This window comes from Sorex fumeus, unplaced genomic scaffold (genome assembly GCF_029834395.1).
Source record: "Sorex fumeus unplaced genomic scaffold, SorFum_2.1 ptg000030l, whole genome shotgun sequence".
In the NCBI taxonomy this organism is placed as follows: Eukaryota; Metazoa; Chordata; class Mammalia; order Eulipotyphla; family Soricidae; genus Sorex; species Sorex fumeus.
In genome coordinates, this window is record NW_026606087.1 from 11836551 (window position 1) to 11857441 (window position 20891).

Below are 20891 nucleotides of genomic sequence, written 5' to 3' on the forward strand. Positions count from 1 at the left end.
GATTCATCTACCCTTTGTGACTGGATATTGTGTTCCAAACTGTAGCATGGGGAAGGTTGAACAATATTATACTAAGTAATGCATTACAACTATTGAAAAGGCTGTTAAGTTCTGAAATAATCTTTTCTACAACCATAATATATTATATTGCCTTTGTCTAATTTTGTCCCCACAGTCTCGGCTCTCTGATGAAAACCTTCTGTGAAAGTTTATTATTAATATTGTATCAAGCATTGATTCTCTTATCCAGTGAAAAATTCAGGAATGAACTGTGACTCTGTATTTTAACATATATAAAGTGTTCAAAAAAAAAGAAGAAGAAAAACAGAGCTGAGTCTTCTTATTGAAGATAAGACTTTATATTTTTCATCTTTACATAATCTACTTTTAGATACTTCAAATAAGAGTGGAATCTTTAAGAAATTAAGTGTAGTAATTATTTTCAAGTATTTTAAAGTCTATTCTATTTGTAAATACAATGAGATTTTTACTTTCAGAACTCAAATCTCTATGATCATCAACTTTTCATTGTTCTACTTATTCTGATGTGTGGGGAAAAATAGACATCAATGGGCACAGGAAACAAAACCTATCTGACTGAATTCATTTTGCTGGGCCTTTCTTCAGACCAGCATGTGCAAATTCTGCTATTTGTTCTATTTCTCAACATCTACTTTATGACTGTGTTTGGAAATATGCTCATCATGGTCTTAATTCACTTTGACCCTAGGCTTCATACACCAATGTACTTTTTCCTTAAAAATCTGTCATTTACTGATCTCTGTTTTTCTACAACAATTGTTCCCCAGATGTTAGTTCATATGCTGGTAATAAGAAAGACCATTTCTTTTGTTGGGTGCTCAATTCAGATGATTGTTTTCCTAGTAGCTGGTTGTACAGAGAGCTCTCTCCTAGCAGTGATGTCCTATGATCGCTATATTGCTGTCTGCAAACCCCTTCACTACCCCAGCATCATGACCCATAGGGTATGTGTCCAGTTAGCTATAGGGTCTTGGGCCAGTGGAATACTTGTATCTCTAGTAGACACATCCTTTACATTAAGTGTCTCATACCATGGCCAAAACATAATTAATCATTATTTTTGTGAACCACCTGCACTCCTAAAGTTGGCTTCAGAAGAAACCTACAAAGCTGAGATGGCCATCTTTGCAATGGGTGTGCTAATCCTCCTTGGTCCTGTATCTCTCATTCTCTTCTCCTACTGGAATATTATCATCACTGTGATTCGAATCCAGTCTGGGGATGGGAGACTCAAGGTCTTTTCCACCTGTGGTTCTCATTTCATTGTTGTTATCTTTTTCTATGGATCAACAATATTTACCTATATGAGACCAAACTCCAAGAAAATGAATGAGGGAGATAAAGTGATTTCAGTGTTCTACTCAGTTATGACCTCCATGCTAAACCCATTCATCTATAGTCTGAGGAACAAGGATGTGAAGGAGGCATTCAGGAAACTCTTTGGAAAACAAAACCTTTGAGGGAATGATCTTCATATTGTTTATACACAGATATGAAGGTATTTTTAAATGTTTCAACATATTTCACATCTTCATTAATTCTCATACTGATAAATCAGTAAAATTCTTACAGGAGACTCTATATCAAGGCTAAGTTAATTGATCTATGGCATCTTGCTCAGGCTTATTCCTGTGGTTTCATTTTTCATAAGAGTTCTTTACCACTTTAATATAAAGTACATAATTATGTTAATAGTTGAAAACTTTAAATTATCTTCATTCACAATGAGTTGCTAGTTTATAAATTTTATTTTCATACTTATATCTTTTTTTCTATATGTTTGGGCTGGAGCAATAGCACAGCGGTAGGGCGTTCGCCTTACAAGCGGCCAACATGGCCGACCCGAGTTCGATTCCTCCACCCCTCTCGGAGACCCTGGCAAGCTACCGAGAGTATTCAATATGCCAAACACAGTAACAACAAGGTCTCCAATGGAGACGTTACTGGGCCCGCTCGAGCAAATCGACAATCAACGGGAGGGCCTTTACCTTTACCTCTATATGTTTGTTAGTCATATCACATTGTAGCATCATTTAGAGATATCCATAAGTTTTGTGTTCCTATGTGATACTGACAAGTTAAATTCTATAATTTTCTGTGATGAAGATATAGATAATATTTTTATTTTAAAACTCTGGCACTGGATCTTGTAAATGGTTTTTGGTTTTTTAAAAATTATTTTATTAAATCACTGTGAGATACAGTTACAAAGATTTCATGATTGAGTTTTAGTTATACAATGATCAATAGCCATCCCTCCCCAGTGTAGCTTTCCCACTAGTACTGTCCCCATTATTCCTCTCACTACCCCCATCTATCCCACCTGCTGCCTCTATATAAGGTACTTTCCTTTTTACTCTCTCTCTACTTTGGGGCATTATGATTTACAATACAGATACGGAGAGGTCATCATGTTTGGTTCTTTGTCTACTTTCAGCACTCATCACACATCCCAAGTGATTCCTCCAACCATCAATGACATTGTGGTCTCTACTCTATCCCAATTGCCTTCTGCCCATTCACGTGAGGTAGGCTTCTAACCAAGGACTAATCCTCCTGGTCCTTGTCTCTACTGTTCTTGGGTGTTAGTCTCATACTATTTTATTTTATATTCCACAAATGTGTGCAGGCATTCTAAGTCTGTCCTTCTCTTTCTGACTCATTTCACTTAGCAAGATACTTTCCATGTCCTTCCACTTATAAGCAAATTTCATGACTTCATTGTTTCTAACAGCTACAGAGTAGTCCATTATGTAGATGTAATAAAGTCTCTTTAATCAGTCATCTGTTCTCAGGCACTCAAGTTGTTTTCAAATTCTGGCTATTGTGAACAGTGCTGCAATGAACAGACAAGAGCAGATGCCATTTCTACTGTGTTTTTTTGCACGCCATGGGTATATTCCCAGAGTTGGTATTGCTGGGTCATATGAAAGCTCAATTTATAGTTTTTTAAGGAATGCCTATATTGATTTCCATAAAGTTGGATCCGTCAACAATCCCACCATCAATGCAGAAGAGTCCCTTTCTCCTGAATCCATGGCAACACTAATTGTTCTTGTTCTTTTTGGGGGGGAAGGGTCACACCTGGCGATACACAGGGGTCACTCCTGGCTCATGCATTCAGGAATTACTCCTGGTGGTGTTCAGGGGACCATATGGAATGCTGGGAATCGAACCTGGGTCTACCACGTGCAAGGCAAATACCCTATCCACTGAGCTATAACTCAAGGCCCAGTTCTTGTTCTTTTTTTGATGTGTGCCTATCTCTGTGGTGTATGATATCTTGTTGTTGTTTTGATTTGCATCTCCCTGAGGATTAGCTATGTGGAGCATTTTTTTTTCATGTGCCTTTTGGTCATTTGCATTTCTTTTTTTGTGGTAATTCTATATATTTTCACTCTCCTTTTTTTGATGTTGTTGGAGTTTTTTTCTTGTAAAGTTCTACCAGAGTCATATATCTTGGAGAGTAATCCTTTATCTGATTGGTATTAGTTAAATAATTTTTCCCATTCTGTGGTCTGTCTCTGTATTTTGATCACTATTTCTTTTGAGGTACAGAAGCTTCTTAGTTTAATGTAGTTTCATTTGTTTATGTTTGTTTCCATTTGCTTGGTCAGCAGTATTTCATCCTTAAAGATACTTTTTTAAAATGTAGGAGTACTGCTATTTTTTCAGCCATTGATTAGGCTGATTGAATTGGGCATGAACTCCACCTTAAAAATACTTTTATCTTCAGTGTCATGATTCTTCCTACATTTCCCTCCAGGTATCTTATGGACTCAGGTGTGATATTGAGGTCTTTAATTTATTTTGATCTGACTTTTGTGCCTGGTATCAGACAGAGTCTGAGTTCATTTTATTGGCATGCAATTTTCCAGTCATCTTAGCACCACTTGTTGAAGAGGCTTTCGTTACTTCACTTCACATTTCTTGCTCCTTTGTCAAAGATTAAGTGATCATATATTTGAGGTTCTGTGTCAGGATATTCAACTCTATTCCATTGGTCTGCTAGTCTATTTATATTCCAATACCATGCTGTTTTAATTACTACTGCTTTGTAGTAGTTTAAAATTGGGGAAGGTGATCCATCCACTTTCTTTTTCCTAAGGATTGCTTTAGCTATTTGTGGGGGTTTATTGTTTCATATAAATTTCAGGAATGTTTTGTCTCTTTCCTTAATAACTATCATGGGTATCTTTATAGGGACCATATTGAATCTGTATAATGCTTTGTGGAATATTGTCATTTTCACAGTGTTTATCCTCCTTTTCCACTAGCAGGGGTTGTGTCTCCATTTCCTTGTGTCCTCTTTTATTTCCTGAAGTAGTGTTTCTATTAGGCAAATATCACCCTGATACCAAAAGCAAACAGACACCATCAGGAAAGAGAATTATAAACCTATATCCCTGGTGAACACAAATGCAAAGATCCTCAACACAATCCTAGCAAACAGAGTCCAATGTCTCATTAAAAAGGTCAAACACCATGACCCAGTAGGACTCATTGCAGGGATAACAGGATAATTTAACATCTGCAAGTGAATTAACAAATACAACATATCAATAAGAGAAAAGATTAAAAATCATATAATCATATCAATAAATGCAGAAAAAGGATTTGACAAGATCCAGAACCTGTTCATGATAAAAACTCTCAAAAAAATGGAAATTGAAGGAGATTTTCTCAGTATAATCAAGGCCATCTACCACAAGCCCATAACAGGCATTATTCTCTAGGATTGGGGACAAAACAAAGTTGCCCACTCTCACCAGTTTTATTCAGCATAGTATTGAATGTACTTGCCATAGCAGCTAGACAAGAAAAAGATATCAAGGACATCTAAATAGGAAGGTCAAACTATCATTATTTGCAAATGATATGATAGCATGAGACACCTATTGTAATTACCACCATCTCCTTGGTGCAAAATTCTTCTTCACAGAGCAGGGAGAAAGGGCTGCAAAGTTTAAGAATAGAATTCCCAGAACGACCACCAACTGAGATCTCTTTGACACTATTGTTGCAACATGGGAAGATGCCGTCACTGACAACATTGATGAGGAATACAATCAACTGGCTCAGCACCTCCATGATTGTGTGAGAAACGCCAAGAGAGGGATAGCCACAAAAAAATGCCTGTCTTCAAAAACTCTTGAGCTTATTCACCAATGTGGTTTGGCACATGCCTCAGGCAATCACAAGCGAACGCCTGAGCTCGCAAAGCATTGCAGAGATGTGATAAAGGAAGACCTCAAAGAGAGAAGAGCAGCAGTGCTGGTAGATGCAAGAGAAGCCGGGAAAAGCATTCGTAATTCCCGCCTGTCCTTTGCCACCTGCAAGACCAAGATGACTGCCCTCTGGCATCCTGATGGATCTATCACATCTTCCAGAAAGGCAATGGAGATTATCCATGACTTCTACTCAGATCTCTTTGATAGCCACGTCCACCTGTTGACATACCAAATTCCACAGGATGGATATGTCGTTCCCAACGTTCTCCCTTCCGAAATCCGACACGCCATTTTGTCGGTAAAGAAACAAACAGCACCTGGCCCAGACAAGGTCAGACCTGAACACCTGAAGAACCTGCCGTCAGTACTCATCAATACACTGGCTCGGCTCTTCACTCGCTACCTGTCTGAATGCAAGGTTCCGTCCCAATGGAAAACCAGCAGGACCATACTACTGTTCAAGAAGGGAGACATCCATGACATTGGCAACTATTGCCCGATCTGCCTATTGTCTGTCATCTACAAGTTGTTCACTCGAGTCATCCTAAATAGTAAAGAAACGAACAGCACCTGGCCCAGACAAGGTCAGACCTGAACACCTGAAGAACCTGCCATCTGTACTCATCAATATGCTGGCTCGGCTCTTCACACACTACCTGTCTGATTGCAAGGTTCCGTCCCAGTGGAAAACCAGCAGGTCTGTACTACTGTATAAGAAGGGAGACATCCACAACATTGGCAACTATTGCCTGATCTGCCTATTGTCTGTCATCTACAAGCTGTTCACTTGAGTCATCCTGAATAGAATTGGCAGAACACTAGATGAAGGACAACCATCCAAACAAGCTGGTTTCCAAAAAGGATTCAGCACAATTAACCATATCCACATGATAACCAAGCTCATTGAGGTTTCTCGGGAGTTCAAGATGCCACTCTGTCTAACGTTCATTGATTTAAAGAAGGCCTTTGATTCTGTTGAGACGGAAGCAGTCATTGAAGTCCTAGACAATCAGGGCATTCAAACTAATACATCAGGATCCTCCGTGAGCTGTATTATGCATTCACTACCAGGATCTCACCATTCTAAAAAGAAGTGATCATCCATGTTAAGAGAGGGGTTCAGCAGCGTGATACCATTTCACTGAAACTCTTCAGTGCCACCCTCGAGAATGTCATGCGATGACTGGAATGGGAAGGAATGGGAGTGAAGATAGATGGTGGCAACTACACCACCTCTGCTTTGCTGATGACATCATTCCAGTAACACCAAACATTAGCCAAGCGGCACAAATGCTGGCTGACTTTGACCATGAGTGTGGAAAGGTCGGACTACAGCTCAATCTCATGAAGACAATGTTTATGAGAAACAGCCTCGTTCCTGACGTTCCATTCACTCTCAATGAGATGAACAGCTCCGAATGCAACAGTTGTGTGTACCTTGGTCAAGAAGTCAACATGACGAACAACCTGGCACCTGAGTTGTGCAGGAGGAAGAGAGCGGCTTGGTACGCCTTCAAGAGCATGGAAGAAACAGCTAAGAGGATGAAGAACCTCTGGCTCCGAGCACATCTCTTTGATTCCACTGTTCTTCCTGCATTAACATATGCCTCAGAGACCTGGGCCCTAGGCAAACAGGATGAGAACACAATTCGGGTCTCCCAAAGAGGAATTAAAAAAGAGCTATGCTTGGAGTATCACATTTCACTCAGATGAGAGAAATAATCTGGAGTTCTGACCTCCACCCACGATCAAGAATCAGGGACGCTGTCTTGTTTGCCAAGGTGTCGAAAATCAGATGGGCTGGATATGTAATGAGATTTGGAGAGGACAGCTGGACTAGAGCGGTTACCAACTGAATTCCATGGGACGTCAAAAGACTGCATGGCCGCCCACCTACAAGATGGCCAGACTTCTTCATCAAGACCCTGAATGATTGGTTTGAGGCTCTTTGTGTTCCTGGAATGAACAGATGCCGTTGGGCTACACTATCACGTGAGAGGGACAAATGGAGACGTTACTGGTGCCTGCTCGAGCAAATCAATGATTAATGTGAAGTGAAGTGGTCAAGTGATCAAGTGATAATACTATACTTAGAAAATCAAAAAAAATCTACAGTAAAGCTCCTAGGAATAATAGGTTTCTATTCTAAAGTTGCAGGTTACAAAATGAACACCCCAAAGTTTATGGCTCTCCATACAAATAATGAAAGAGAATAAAGAGACATTAAAAAAACAATTCTGTACACAATAACGCCTCAGCAAATAAAATACCCTGAATCAGCTTAACTAAAGAGGTGAAAGACCTGTGCAAAGAAAACTAAAAAACACTAGTTCTGAAAATTATTTTGTTTTATATATATTTTTTGTAGAGTACCCAAATTCAATTGGCAAGTTTCTCACAGATAGTCTGGGATGTGGGATTATCATAGACAAGAATGTATGTAATGTTCTGTTTCATTAAAAATATTTGGTATATTTTTACAGACATGCTTTCCTGTCTTCTGCATGTTTATTATACCAGTAACTATAAAATAATTTTGTGGGGGAATGGAAAAATTGACTGATAAATGAAACGTAATCACCCAAATGAAGACTATGATCTTGAATTAAATTATTTCTTCAATCTTTACTAACTGCTGCTGTAACTCAATGCAGGCATACCAAGAGTGTCATAACTATATCCTTAACCAATATTAAATATGCATACTGTTATCTGTTAAGGAAAATCACTATTTTCCCTTCTTGCAGCCTCAATTAAATATATAATTCTAAATGTTATGAAGAATTGAACCCAATAATTTCCTGGAATACAGAAAACACACCAATTTTCATCTTTTATTACAGGCACCATGCCATGAAAACATAGCTAGGGGCCATCTCAATTTAGTTCCTTTATCTCACAGTTCTCCAAGACATAGTGGAATATGAGATTCAGATTTCAAAAAGTGCTAACATTCACTACGGTGGAGAGTTTTTACATTTACAATTCAAGCCAACTGCACAAAATGACAATATGGTTTTATCGGAAGATTTTCACTTTATGACAAAATAAATATATCATTCATTCAGCACCAAAAGATAGAAGCAGTGTTATAAGCCACTTCAAAAGTGAATCATGAATCTGTTGAAGTGATTGACATTCTTGTTCTGGCAGTTTTCTTGGGTCAGTTCTTTCAAAGCTCCAGCCAGCCTGAGCAATAGCACAGCAGGTAGGGAGTTTGCCTTGCACACGGCTGACCCGGGTTCGATTCCTCCGCCCCTCTCGGAGAGCCCGGCAAGCTATCTCGCCTGCACAGCAAAGCTTGGCAAGCTACCCATGACGTATTCGATATACCAAAAACAGTAACAAGTCTCACAATGGAGATGTTACCGGTGCCCACTCGAGCGAATAGATGTACAGTGGGAGGACAGTGCTACAGTTCTTTTAAAGCAAGAAGGGGATACTGGAACAAATGTCTCATGTGACTTTCTCTAAGATCTGAGAAGTTTTAAGAAAAAAGCTGAGCAAGCTCAAAAAATTGGTGGACTATATCTCAAAATAGAACAATCTCCTTTAAGAAATCAGAAATCCAGGGGATAGAGAGATAGTATATGGATCAAAACACTTGTGATGTGTGCAGCTGGATGCATTCAATTCTTGGCGCTGCATGTTCCCTTGTGCATCACCAAGAATCACCTGCAAGAAAAGATACCACAATAGTCCCTGAACATTGCTTGGTGTGGCCCAATTCCATCCTCAAATTAGATATCTATTATATATCCCAAAGCGTTTATACCACTTTACCACAGATGGATATTTGATCAATTTAAGCACTTGCATATTTAAAGGTGAGTGATATTGGGAGGAAATAGGAGTTCCATTTCAGCCTAGATACAGGATGTTGACCCTGGAAAGAACGACATATCAAAAGGAGACAATCAGTACCTCAGTGGACCATGAGAAATGAAAAACAATGTGGTTCATCCCAGTTTGGGTGCTGTGACTAGACTAAACACTGAAACAGTTGACGTAGGCCTGCATTTAGAGATCCCTTTCTCCCTGCCATCAGACTTGCTAAGACTCCACGTCAGACTTGTGTTTCCAGGTCCAGTGGAATGGTATTAGCCTTGCTACTTTGGTTTGTGAGCCAAGCAAGAAAAGTGCCTGAGCAGTGGGAACACACAACTAACTATCTACCGCCAAGTACATTCCTTCATTGAAAAGAGGAGGCTTTTTCCCTCCTTGCTAGCTATGTCTACCAAAATCACTGGAACTTTTGTCTTCCCATATGTTCCTATTTAACAAAGATCCCTCATCTGGAAATATGTAGTGAGGCAAAAGTCCCAGTGATTTCAGCAAACATAGCTAGCAGGAGAACCTCTTCGTGGCTCAGGTTCTGCAGAGGGATACATTTTAAAGTAGAGATGGTTAAAGCTCCTCTCTACTATATTGGAATTCCAAAGAATTTTAGCTCTAAAGCCGACTATGGGATGCTAACCAAATGATTGAGTCATGAAAATGTGTTGATAAATAAATTTATGATCATCATTAAATGTTTTACTTTACATGTATTTTGTATGCCCAATATTATTCAAAACTTTCTCAGCTTAAAATGTGAGATGAATGGGAAAGGCCCTGCTCTCCTTTATACTTCACAAATAATAACAGACACTTACATCTGGGTCTAGAAGAAAGAACTCTTCGGGACCAGAGAGATAGCACAAGCTGAGCTAATGTGTTAGTTATGGGAGACCCAGGTTCAATCCCTGGCAGCTCAGCAAACCTGAGCATCACCAAGAGTGACCCTGGAGCACAAAGTTCATAGTATACTGCCAAGTATATCCCAACTACTCCTCTTCCAAATAAGTACAATAAAAAAGAAAGCTCTGTTGAGTTTAGATAAAGAATAATCTGGTTAAAATAGTTGAAAATAAGAAGGGACTACATTCCCAAGTTGGCCTTCCCCACTTATTGCAGAAACTGAAATAATCTTCCTTAAGGATCAATCCTCTTCTCTACACACAACTTACATCCTGAAATACAAACTAGTCTTCCCATCAAGAACTTAAGTGCCTCCTAGGGGAAATACAAAGTAAATGCATAAATAAAATGCAAAATGAAATTAGGGTCAGAATAGCACTGTCCACTGTACTCCCATTGTTCATCAATTTGCACAAGCAGGCCCAGCACCATTGTGAGACTTGTTACTGTGTTTGGCATATAGAATACATTATGGGTAACTTGCTAGGCATTGCTGTGCAGGCAAGATTCTCTTGGTAGCTTGCCGGGCTCTCTGAGAGGGGTGGAAGAATCGAACCCGGGTCAGCTGGGTTGGCCGCGTGCAAGGCAAAAGCCCTACCCGCTGTCCTATTGCTCCAGCCCAGGCTGGAGGGTCAGAATATTGTGGAAAAAATGTTTTCAGAAATTCATTTAAATGTCATGGTAATTGAAAGTCTCATAGACAGTAACTTTTAAAATAACAATTGTAGAGGAAATAAATATACTTGTGCACAATAAATCATGGTAGGTATGTGTAAGGTCCCTAGGGACCCTGAGAAAAATTCCAGAGCTAAACTCTGCTAATTAGTAACTCTCCCTTTTCTGCCCCCTCCAGAGTAGAGCCTTAGCTGTGAAGCCCTTCCTTATTGGGATGTAAATTCTGAAACCATTTGTTGACTCTTCCCTGCTGGGATGTAAATTCAGAAACCATTTGTTGGTCCTTCCTTATCTGTTACCTCTGTTAGGAACTTTTCCCTTATCCACTTCCACAGGATCAAAGGGAGCCAGGTGATAACCAAATGTCCCAGTTACCAGATGCCCACCAGCCACAATGCCTATGTACATAAATGCTGATCTTTGAATCTATAGGCTAAGGAGTGATGTACTTTTAAATGAATTGGTTAAGAAAGTATCACAGATCATCATTCATCGATTGCCTCGAGCAGTCCCCAGTAACATCTCCTTCATCCTAGCCCTGAGATTATATTCAAGGCTCTTTAGGAGAATGAGACCCATCATTGTTACTGGCATTTGGCATATTGGGTACACCATGGGGAGTTTGCCAGACTCTGCCATGTGGGCAGGCTACATTCGGTTGCCTGCCAGTTTGTCAAAGTAGGAATGAGATGTCATAATAAGATGTTGCGCGGCCGCATTTACGGCCGCGCGGTTCTGGGAGCTGGTTTTTATAGTCTCAGAGTCTTGGCCGCTGATGGGATTACACGGCGCCAGGGGGCCAGTTGGTGGGTGTGACCCCCGTCTACTGGAATTTGGAGGATCTGGGTGGAGGATGCTCGACTCCAATCGGGGTAGGCTTGGAGATCTCAGCCCTGGAACCCACGTGGCTTTGTCTCTCTGCCGGTACCTTCAGGTGTGCGGAGAGTGGTCTCAGCATGATAGTGGCTGGTCCTGAAGGTCTTCGGCTGCCGGGGCCCTGGCCAGGGCGGGGAGGAAAGCTCAACCCGCTCCCCTCCAAGGGGCCCGGCGAGGAATAGCCAGGCGCGGGGGCAGGAGACTGCGCTCTTCTCCTCTGGGAGCTGGTTTTTATAGTCTCAGAAAGAAAGTATATGTTGTTATAAATCTATTGGCTATGAAATGAGTGGGCTTTGCTGTAATGGCCAGTGAAGGCCTATACAAGATCCCCTTTGAAGAAGTTCGGAGTCTTGCCTCACCTATCTGACTTGCATTTCTGTGTAGGCGGCTTGACCCTGGCTAGCCAGTCTTACAATAAACCTTGCTTACTGTTTGCAGTCTCTGGAGTCTCTTTGTCGTTAAAGGGAGATCACGATCCATGTCCTAACAAACAGTATGGAATAAGAAGCCATCTTGGGTTGGCACAATTCAAAACCCAGTTTCAGTCTGATTTCAAAAGTGTATTATCAGGATCTCCTGTTAATTTCAATTTTTGTAGGGGCCCTGGAAGATCCATGTTTTTAACCTATCTTTGCTTTTCACATATCTGCTCATCAGCTTCTTCATAAACAGGTTATTCCTTTTAACTGATAACAGAAGCTACTTGATCTATTGCTTCTACATTTCCCCTAGTTGCTCCTCTATTTCAATGACCCCCTACCTTTAACCAGCTATGGTCATTACAGTACCAAAATACATAGAATCTTGATTTGACAAAAGAATACAATAATAACACACACAACATAAACATATCCATTCCTTTGTAATCTATTTGCCAGATCTTTATTATTTGCTTCATACCACATCACTACAGGGCAATGATCATTATCTAGGGGTGCTTGTCAAAGCAATCTGAATACGAATTCTGTTTCACTTTACGAATTTCTTTTAAAATATCTACAAACAAAATAATTGTATTTGATAATGGGATAACCCAAGAAAAAAAGGAAGCCCCTGAAAAAAGTCAGTTTGCACGCTGATTTCTGGTTTCTGCAGTTTCATGTCAATGTTCTATTTTTGGTCAACACAATTCATTGAATTACTACTACATAAAGAATGAGAAGGTATTAATTTTATTTTATGTTCATAGTAGATCATTCCAACAGTATACTTTTGATAGACCCTTCAGTATTAAATAGAGAAATGGTTAAAGATGGGCACACATGGAAGGAAGAAAAACTGTAAGACTGAACTCTATTTTATCATGAGAACAGATGATGCTCCTACTAGATTGTCACAGTGTCAGATGAGATAGTAAGAGAAATGGATAGATGTGATATACGAGAAAATTTAGAAGAATGATAGTAGTACACTAAGTCATATCTGAGAACTGTGGTTGTTGGGGAAGACTCAAGATTAGAGATATATTTTGGGAAAATATTTTTATTGGATGAGGGTATGGTGCCAAACACAGGTCAACCTGTACCTGTGGGGTGAGTGCATCAGCAACCTAATGGTGCCTTCAAACTTCCAGATACCCCAAAATTGCTGCTATGCCTCTGGCCAGACCTCAACAACTTGGGCCAAGTTTACCTAGAAATCAAACGACCAAAAGTTAGGTATGTGGGAGACACACCCACAAACCACCTCTGGCTCAGCTATATAAGCTCATTTATTGGCCTTATTTCAGAAACCATAAATCTCAAAAGTGACCAAAAGACTCAGTTAGGGCCTCTAGCACAGAGGTAGGCAGGAACCCGTGACTGAGAGCTCCAGGCCCTCTTGGATAGGGACTGGGCTGCCTCCCCTCAGGTGCCCAGTTTTCTAGTAGCTTGGCAGTCACACCCACAAACTTTCCCTGGCTCCATGTAATCTCATCAATGACCAAGACCCAGGGAGTATAATCTAAAACTCCTGAAAGAGAGCGCTGCAGAATGCCCTGACCCCACACCAGGCTTTCTTCACAGGAGTGCCCCAGAGGGGGACAGGTGAGAGTCTTCCCGCCCTAAGGGACCCAGCTCTGGCAGCCAAAAACCTCCACAACCCAACCACCACCACACGCAAGGCAGTTCCCCATGCACTCAGGCCGAATCTCACGCATGAGCGAAGTCCTATGGAACCCAGGTAATGCGGAATTGTGTGACCTTGTACTCTGGACTCAACGGGACCGGGAGCAGAGATCCTCTGCTTCTCTTGAAAGGGAGTATAACATGAGGCTCCCATAAACATGCCACTGGACTCCATCCTAGGCTGTTTCACATGGGGTGCCCCAGAGGGGAGCGGGTGAGAGCCTGTCCTGCCCCAATAGACCCAGCCCCAGGGTCAACATATTAGTAAACATATTCCTGGACCGCATGGCCTAGACACATCATAAAACACTCCCTACCCTTTCTGCATAATTACCATACCACATTTAATAAGGTTCAGATAGTAGGCAACAAATCATAGAGGGAAATATATATGCATATATACATATTTTCAGATATATATGTGTATATATGTATATACATATACATATATATGTATACTGGGGCTGAAGTGATAGCACAGCGATAGAGTGTTTGCCTTGTGCACAGACAGCCCGGTCGAGCCGGGTTCGATTCCTCCGCTCCTCTCAGAGAGCCTGGCAAGCTACTGAGAGTATTCAATATGCCAAACACAGTAACAAGAAGTTTCACAATGGAGACGTTGCTGGGCCCGCTCGAGCAAATCAATGAACAGCAGGAGGACAGTGTTTTATACATATACCAAAGCTCACATCATCCAAACTTTAACAACATGTTAGTGATAGCCTATAGAATGTCTTAATGGCTTCTACCAAAATAGAACAATCTTCACACTGTTTCCTATATGAACACTTTTTTGTAAGCATATTCAGAAGTTCTTCATAACAGATAATACAAAATATATCATTTCGGTGTGTTTTGGGACAGGTATTGGGGTTTGTGATGGAAACATTCCAAATTTGGTGGTGGGAATGTGTAATGGTGTTGGGATTGGTAAGTTTGAATATTGAATGTAATCAAATATTGTGAACTAACTTATAAAATTAAAAAAATTTAAAAAAAGTAATGTGGAGTTCATGCCCAATTCAATTAGCTTAATCAATGGATGAATAAATAGCAGTGCTCCTACATTATAAATATATATATACATATATATTTATTTATTGGAGAGGCATAGCAATTCAGATGATATCCTGTAATTCAACATTAGCTTCCATTAGATGGATACAATGCATTATCAGTACAAAAGTAGAAAGAGGTTCTTAAATCCCTTGACAGCCATACTTAGAGGGGGAAGACAGGGCCTCATCTAGATGGTGCAGAATCTCTTATCTGTATCTATATACTTATTAACTGCCTTTTATGTTACATGATTACTGACACTTTCATTTTTAGAATTGTGACAATAACATTGAAAACAGTCTGTCAATTTCTATTATCAGATGATGATATTGAGGTATTCAGTTTGTGACTATAATAGTAACACTAATAAAAAGCCCCAGGGTATGCCTCCTTGTAGAAAAGTTTAAAAATGTTAACAGCACTGATTGCTCCAGGGAATGCCTTGTTTACATTTATCATTAGGACTTCAGGATAATAATATCCTTTCAGAAAAATCTAGGAGACTAGTTCCTCAGTAAATTTGGAATTTTAATAAACCATATTTCCTTTGTTAGAATAGATTAAGATTTAACCCAGATGATGCCCCAATCTTCAGGATCTTCAGTTAACTACAGGGAAAATCTCTTCTAAGATATTGATTAGCCAGCTGCAGAAAACACAACTTCCTCCCTTCATTTATCACTTTATCACAACCTCACTGTCCAGTATTTACTCACTGCCAGTCTCCCAGGTAAGAGTGGCTAGGATAATTATAGAAAACTTATTCTTTTAAGGAGTTTGATATCTCTATTATATTCCTTGGGGTAGACTTTGTTTTAATTTTCCAGGCCTCTCTATATTCCATCTGCCTTCTAGAAAGAATAAATTCTCCTTCTCATTTTCCCCACATCCCTCAACTTCCAACGTCTCCCAAGTAGTATGGAATGGTAGAGATGGTTTTTGCAGAGGTTTCTATTGTGTTTGGTTATAAAAATGAAGTCCTTCACTTTTTGAGCTATGAAAATCCTGCACAGACCCACCCATGGAGCTGAGATCACCTGCCAAAATAGACTATTGACAACTGGACTGAGTATCCTTCTATTTTATTTATAAAAAATGGAATCATTATCAATCGAATTGAATTTCTTCATACTCAGAAAATTTCCTGCCTCAGACCTCCAAAATCCAAGTGCTTTTTATTTTTATCCAGGTCTTGGAACTGCCAAGAACCCATCCCAATGACATAATAATACAGGAACAGAAGAGAAATGGGTACAGTTATATTAGAAAGTGCCACAAAAGAAAATATTGCCTCAAACTTGTCCCTTATATGCTCCCAGGATACACAGGAGATAATCTTCTCAAACATCTGCTCTTCCCCAACCTCTTTATCTTGTTCTCTTGCATGCCTTAAACTTAGTGTAGAGGTCTCACTCATCTACCTAGTAAGAAAATATGAAAAGAGAAAGTTTTTCACTTTGCCTTCCTCTTCCTTGACTCAAATTAACTGGATTCAGTCATCTGGTCTCTGGTCCTCTGCTTTCAATCTTGACTGCCTGAATTCTTTTCTTCAACTTTTACTCTATGAGTTTTCCCTCTATTGAGAAAATTCTGCTTGCCTATAGGGTATAAAACCAAAGTCTCTTTTAGGGGAAGTAGAGAAGCCACTAAGCAAATGTTAACCTCTTGCCCCAGAAGATATGAACTTAAATTTCTGAGAAAAATGTCTGTTTTCATTCAAGTAGGATTGGGATCTACTTTTGCATGGTCCAATATGGTCTATATTCTTGTAATGTCTCTATGTTCCACTCATTTCTGTTACTTGTCTCAGACTTATTTTGTTTAATGTGATACTTTCCAGTTCCACCCTACTTGCATTAAACTGCATGGTTTGATCTTTGAACTACTGCATAATATTTCTTTGTGTTTATGTGGCCCAATTTTTTTTACCCATTCATTTGTCAATGGGCATTAGAGTTGCTTCCTGGCAATTGTACTAACTGCTGCAATAAATATCAGCGTGCACGTAACTATTTGAATTTTTACCTTTGGATTAGATGACCAGAAGTAGAATCATGGGATTGTAAGGGAGCTCTATTATTGTTTTGAAGAATTTCCTATGGAAACTCAATCATATATATCTTCCATGGTTAATAAGGGTTCCTTTTTAAAATCACATCCTAACCAATATTAGTTTTCCATCTTTTTAATATATGCCATTCTCACTGGCATAAAATGATATTTTATTATTGTTGTAATTTACATTTTTTCTGATAATTATTTAAAAAAGGTAAAGGTAAAGGCCCTCCCGTTGAACATCGATTTGCTCAGCGGGCCCAGTAACGTCTCCATTGGAGACTTTGTTGTTACTGTGTTTGGCATATCGAATACTCTCGGTAGCTTGCCAGGCTCTCCGGGAGGGGTGGAGGAATCGAACTCGGGTCGGCCATGTTGGCTGCGTGCAAGGCAAACGCCCTACCTGCTGTGCTATTCCAACATCCATTCTTATGTCTTCTTCAGAGAAGGGTATATTCATCTCCTCTCTGCATTTTAAGGGGTTGTAATTATTGTTTTCGTAGGGCTAGAGTGATAGCACAGCAGGTAGGGCGTTTGCCTAGTAGAATTATCACAGGAACGTTATAATCCACCTGATTTTAGCCACCTATAATTTGCCTAGAGTTGTAAAACTGCAGATTGCTGTTGCTGCTGTTGTTACTATTAACTCTATCAAAGCAGAGATTACTACTTCAGGTTAATACCGTTCAATGCCCTTAATTTTTTTTGTTAGACCTACTCTTAACAGACTTCAGGTATACATTTTAGTATTTACCATGAGCTCTTCTGAAATCCTGCATAATAGAAATTTCAATAAAATTTTCTTCTTCCACCATCACCAGTCCCTAGGTACTATCATTATATTCTTTTCTTCTAATTTTCAATTTCTCAGATCTGATATTAGATAATATCCTGTATTTCTTTAGTTTAATGCTCTCCTGTCACATATATTTTGTCACTAATGGCAAATTTTTCTTTTTATTTTAAGTTCATTGCTATGGCATTTTTGAGCGATAGCACAGTGGTAAGCCTTCAGGGTCAGTGGAATGAGACCCATTGTAATTACTGGTTTTGGCATATCGAGTACACAACGGATAGCTTGTGAGGCTGTGTGGGCGGAATACTCTCGGTAGCTTGCCAGGCTTTCCAAGAGGGATAGAGGCTTTGGGGGTGACCTCTAATCGCCCTTGTAGGAGTTACCATATTTGAACCCTACCAAATATGGTACGGCAATTCCGGAAGATGGGTATTTAGTGTCTTATAAACTGTTCAAAAATCTGTGTTGTGTAAAATGTTCCTGGCTCTTATTTTTATAAGAAAAATAAGTTTTTACAGAAATAAGTAATACCTAGTAGAATTGAATAAGACAAAAAAAATTCTTAAAAAAGAAAAGATTTGTGGGCAGTGGACGTAGAAACTAGGTACAAAAAATAAAGAAAAGCTGGGTCTTTTTCTAAAAATATTAGTATGCAGCAAGTAAAAAAGAAAAAGATTCCACAATACAGAATCAGAAGTCATAATAGAAGCAGTCTGAAGATTTCTTTTGAGTGTTGTCTGTTTACTGGGTATATTAATAACCATCTCATGCGTCTTAGAAGGGATTTTAGGGGCTAGAGTGATAGCATAGTGGGTAGGGCCTTTGCCTTGCAAACGGTTGACTGGGACTCGATTCCCAGCATCCCATATGGTCTCCTGAGCACAGCCAGGAGGAATTCCTGAGTGCAGAGCCAGGAATAACCCCTGAGCGTTGCCGGGTATGACCCAGAAAGCTAAAAAAAGGGGGGCGGGATTTTAAAGTAGAAGCTAAATATAAAGATATTAAGTTACTATTTAACTATATACTGGTGACAGTGTTTTAATAATATTTCTTTGTGTAATGTTCTTTGTGCAAAGTTATAGATGGGTGTTCAGTCAATGAAACCTCTTTTATTTCTTTTTTTTTTATTGTTCTTTCTTACCACCCTTCTCAAAGGAAATTCTTTAAGGGCCAGGATCTGAAATTTCTACTTTTAATTTCCATTTTTAGAGTTCTTCAGGATTATGTTGCAAACATAATGAACAAAAAATGGTATTCAGTATTAAATTCTAACTAGTTTAAAGCTATGTACACACAAGATAGACAGATGCTCTATGATTCTATGATTACCATTTCTACCATAGTTTCCTAAGAATTATAAGAATTCCAGCAAAGTTTGGTGAGGTGTCATATTCATACCAGTTTCTGGTGTGAATTTCAAAAAACTTCAAAAAAATCAATGAAAAATTATTTTCAACTGTGAGTTGATCTCAATCATTGAACAAAGTTATTATTCTATATTCTGACATAGGGAAACTATTAAGATACAGAAATACATGCACAGTTAGGATACTGATTATTATAATTGCTAAGTATCTGAGCTCTTTTTTTCCAATAACTGACCATTGGGTGTTTTTCTTTTTTTGGCACTGATTCATAGACATAGTAAAGATTCATGGGAGAAGAAAACCAATCCTATGTGACTGAATTTATCCTCCTGGGCCTTTCACAGGATCCACAGACTGAAGTTCTGCTCTTCTTCCTTTTTCTGGTCACCTATGTGCTAACTGTGTTGGGAAATCTGCTCATCATTGTGCTCATTCACATAGACTCCAGGCTCCACACACCCATGTACTTTTTCCTTAGGAATTTGTCCTTTGCTGATCTCTGCTTTTCGACTACCACTGTTCCCCAGTTGCTGGTCCACTTGCTTGCAAAAAGGAAAAGCATTTCCTTTGCTGGATGCTCAACACAGATATTTGTTTTTCTTCTGCTTGGGGGCACAGAGTGTGCCCTGCTGGCTGTGATGTCCTATGATCGGTATGTGGCTGTGTGCAAGCCCCTGCACTACTCTACCATCATGACTCAAAGGGTGTGTGCAATGATGGCCTTCGGGTCCTGGGGCAGTGGAGCATTTGTGTCTCTGATAGATACCTCATTCACATTAAGCCTGCCCTACAGGGACAAGAATATTATTAACCATTTTTTTTGTGAGCCCCCTACCCTCCTACAGCTGGCTTCTGCAGAAACCTATAGCACAGAAATGACCATCTTTGCCATGGGTGTGGGCATCCTCTTAGCCCCTGTGTCCCTGATCCTTGTCTCTTATTGGAACATTATCTCCACTGTAATTCGGATGCAGTCAGGGGAGGGAAGACTCAAAGTTTTCTCTACCTGTGGCTCCCATCTCATTGTCGTTATTCTTTTCTATGGATCAGCCATATTTACATACATGAGACCAAACTCCAAGACGATGAAAGAGAGGGATAAAATAATCTCTGTCTTTTACTCAACAATTACGCCCATGTTGAATCCCCTCATTTATAGTCTGAGGAATAAGGATGTCAAGGGGGCTCTCAGGAAAATGATTGCAAGATATTTTTAAAGGCAAAATCTCTGAATATCATGATGATTTTAGAGACATAGAGAAAACCAATTGTCTAATAAACTTTTTAAAAATTTCATTGCATTCTTGTGTTTTTTCTTTATGTTTCATATACATATATTTAAATCCAATAATCGTACAAATTGTCCAATCAAAGCAAGGGAACTTGGCTGACACAGGAACAACAAAGAAGTTTTTCAGGGAAGAAAAATTCAAAAGAAAGGAGAGATCAATGAGAGTGAAAGAAGAAAGTGTAGAGGAATGAATAATGAATAGAGAAATGTAAGTTGTAAACAGTTTCTTCTTTTGAAGTCCATATAAAACACTAAAGATTTTTAAAAAGTAGATAAGCAATTTTACATTTATGCAGTTTTATATATCAACTAAAACAAGAAAATATACTGTATACTAAAAAAACAAAGTGAAAAGTTTAATGTAACTATTACATTTATGAGAATATTTATGTCAAACGGAAATTTTGAAATTATGCCTACTGACTATCCATAGTGAAGAGAAAATGGTTATTTATAGATGATTTAATGGTGTGAAAGGAGAATCAGGTAAATATTAGCAGAGAGAGGGGGATGAAATTGAAGAGAAATTCTTTATTAGATTTAAATGTCTGGTATTAGTTAAAATACATAAATTTTAATATATAAGTGAGTTAATATGATATACAGCATAAATTAGTGCTTTGGAGTATATGAGTGCCTGTGTGAAAATGC

At 39.2% G+C, this 20891-nt stretch overlaps 1 protein-coding gene and 1 pseudogene across 1 annotated transcript; both read left to right on the plus strand.

The window, feature by feature from the left end:
* The first annotated feature begins 569 nt into the window (after nucleotides 1-569).
* LOC130025407 (olfactory receptor 2D3-like) lies at nucleotides 570-1502 on the plus strand. The gene has a single exon (XM_056116361.1). It carries the CDS (start codon nucleotides 570-572, stop codon nucleotides 1500-1502), a length of 933 nt encoding a protein of 310 aa, XP_055972336.1.
* Nucleotides 1503-19236: 17734 nt separating this feature from the next.
* On the plus strand, nucleotides 19237-20181 carry LOC130025408 (olfactory receptor 2D3-like; annotated as a pseudogene).
* The last annotated feature ends 710 nt before the right edge of the window (nucleotides 20182-20891 follow it).

What these genes read in the sequence shown, in the direction of transcription:
- LOC130025407 (XM_056116361.1), top strand. Translation starts at nt 570, where the DNA reads ATGGGCACAGGAAACAAAACCTATCTGACTGAATTCATTTTGCTGGGC.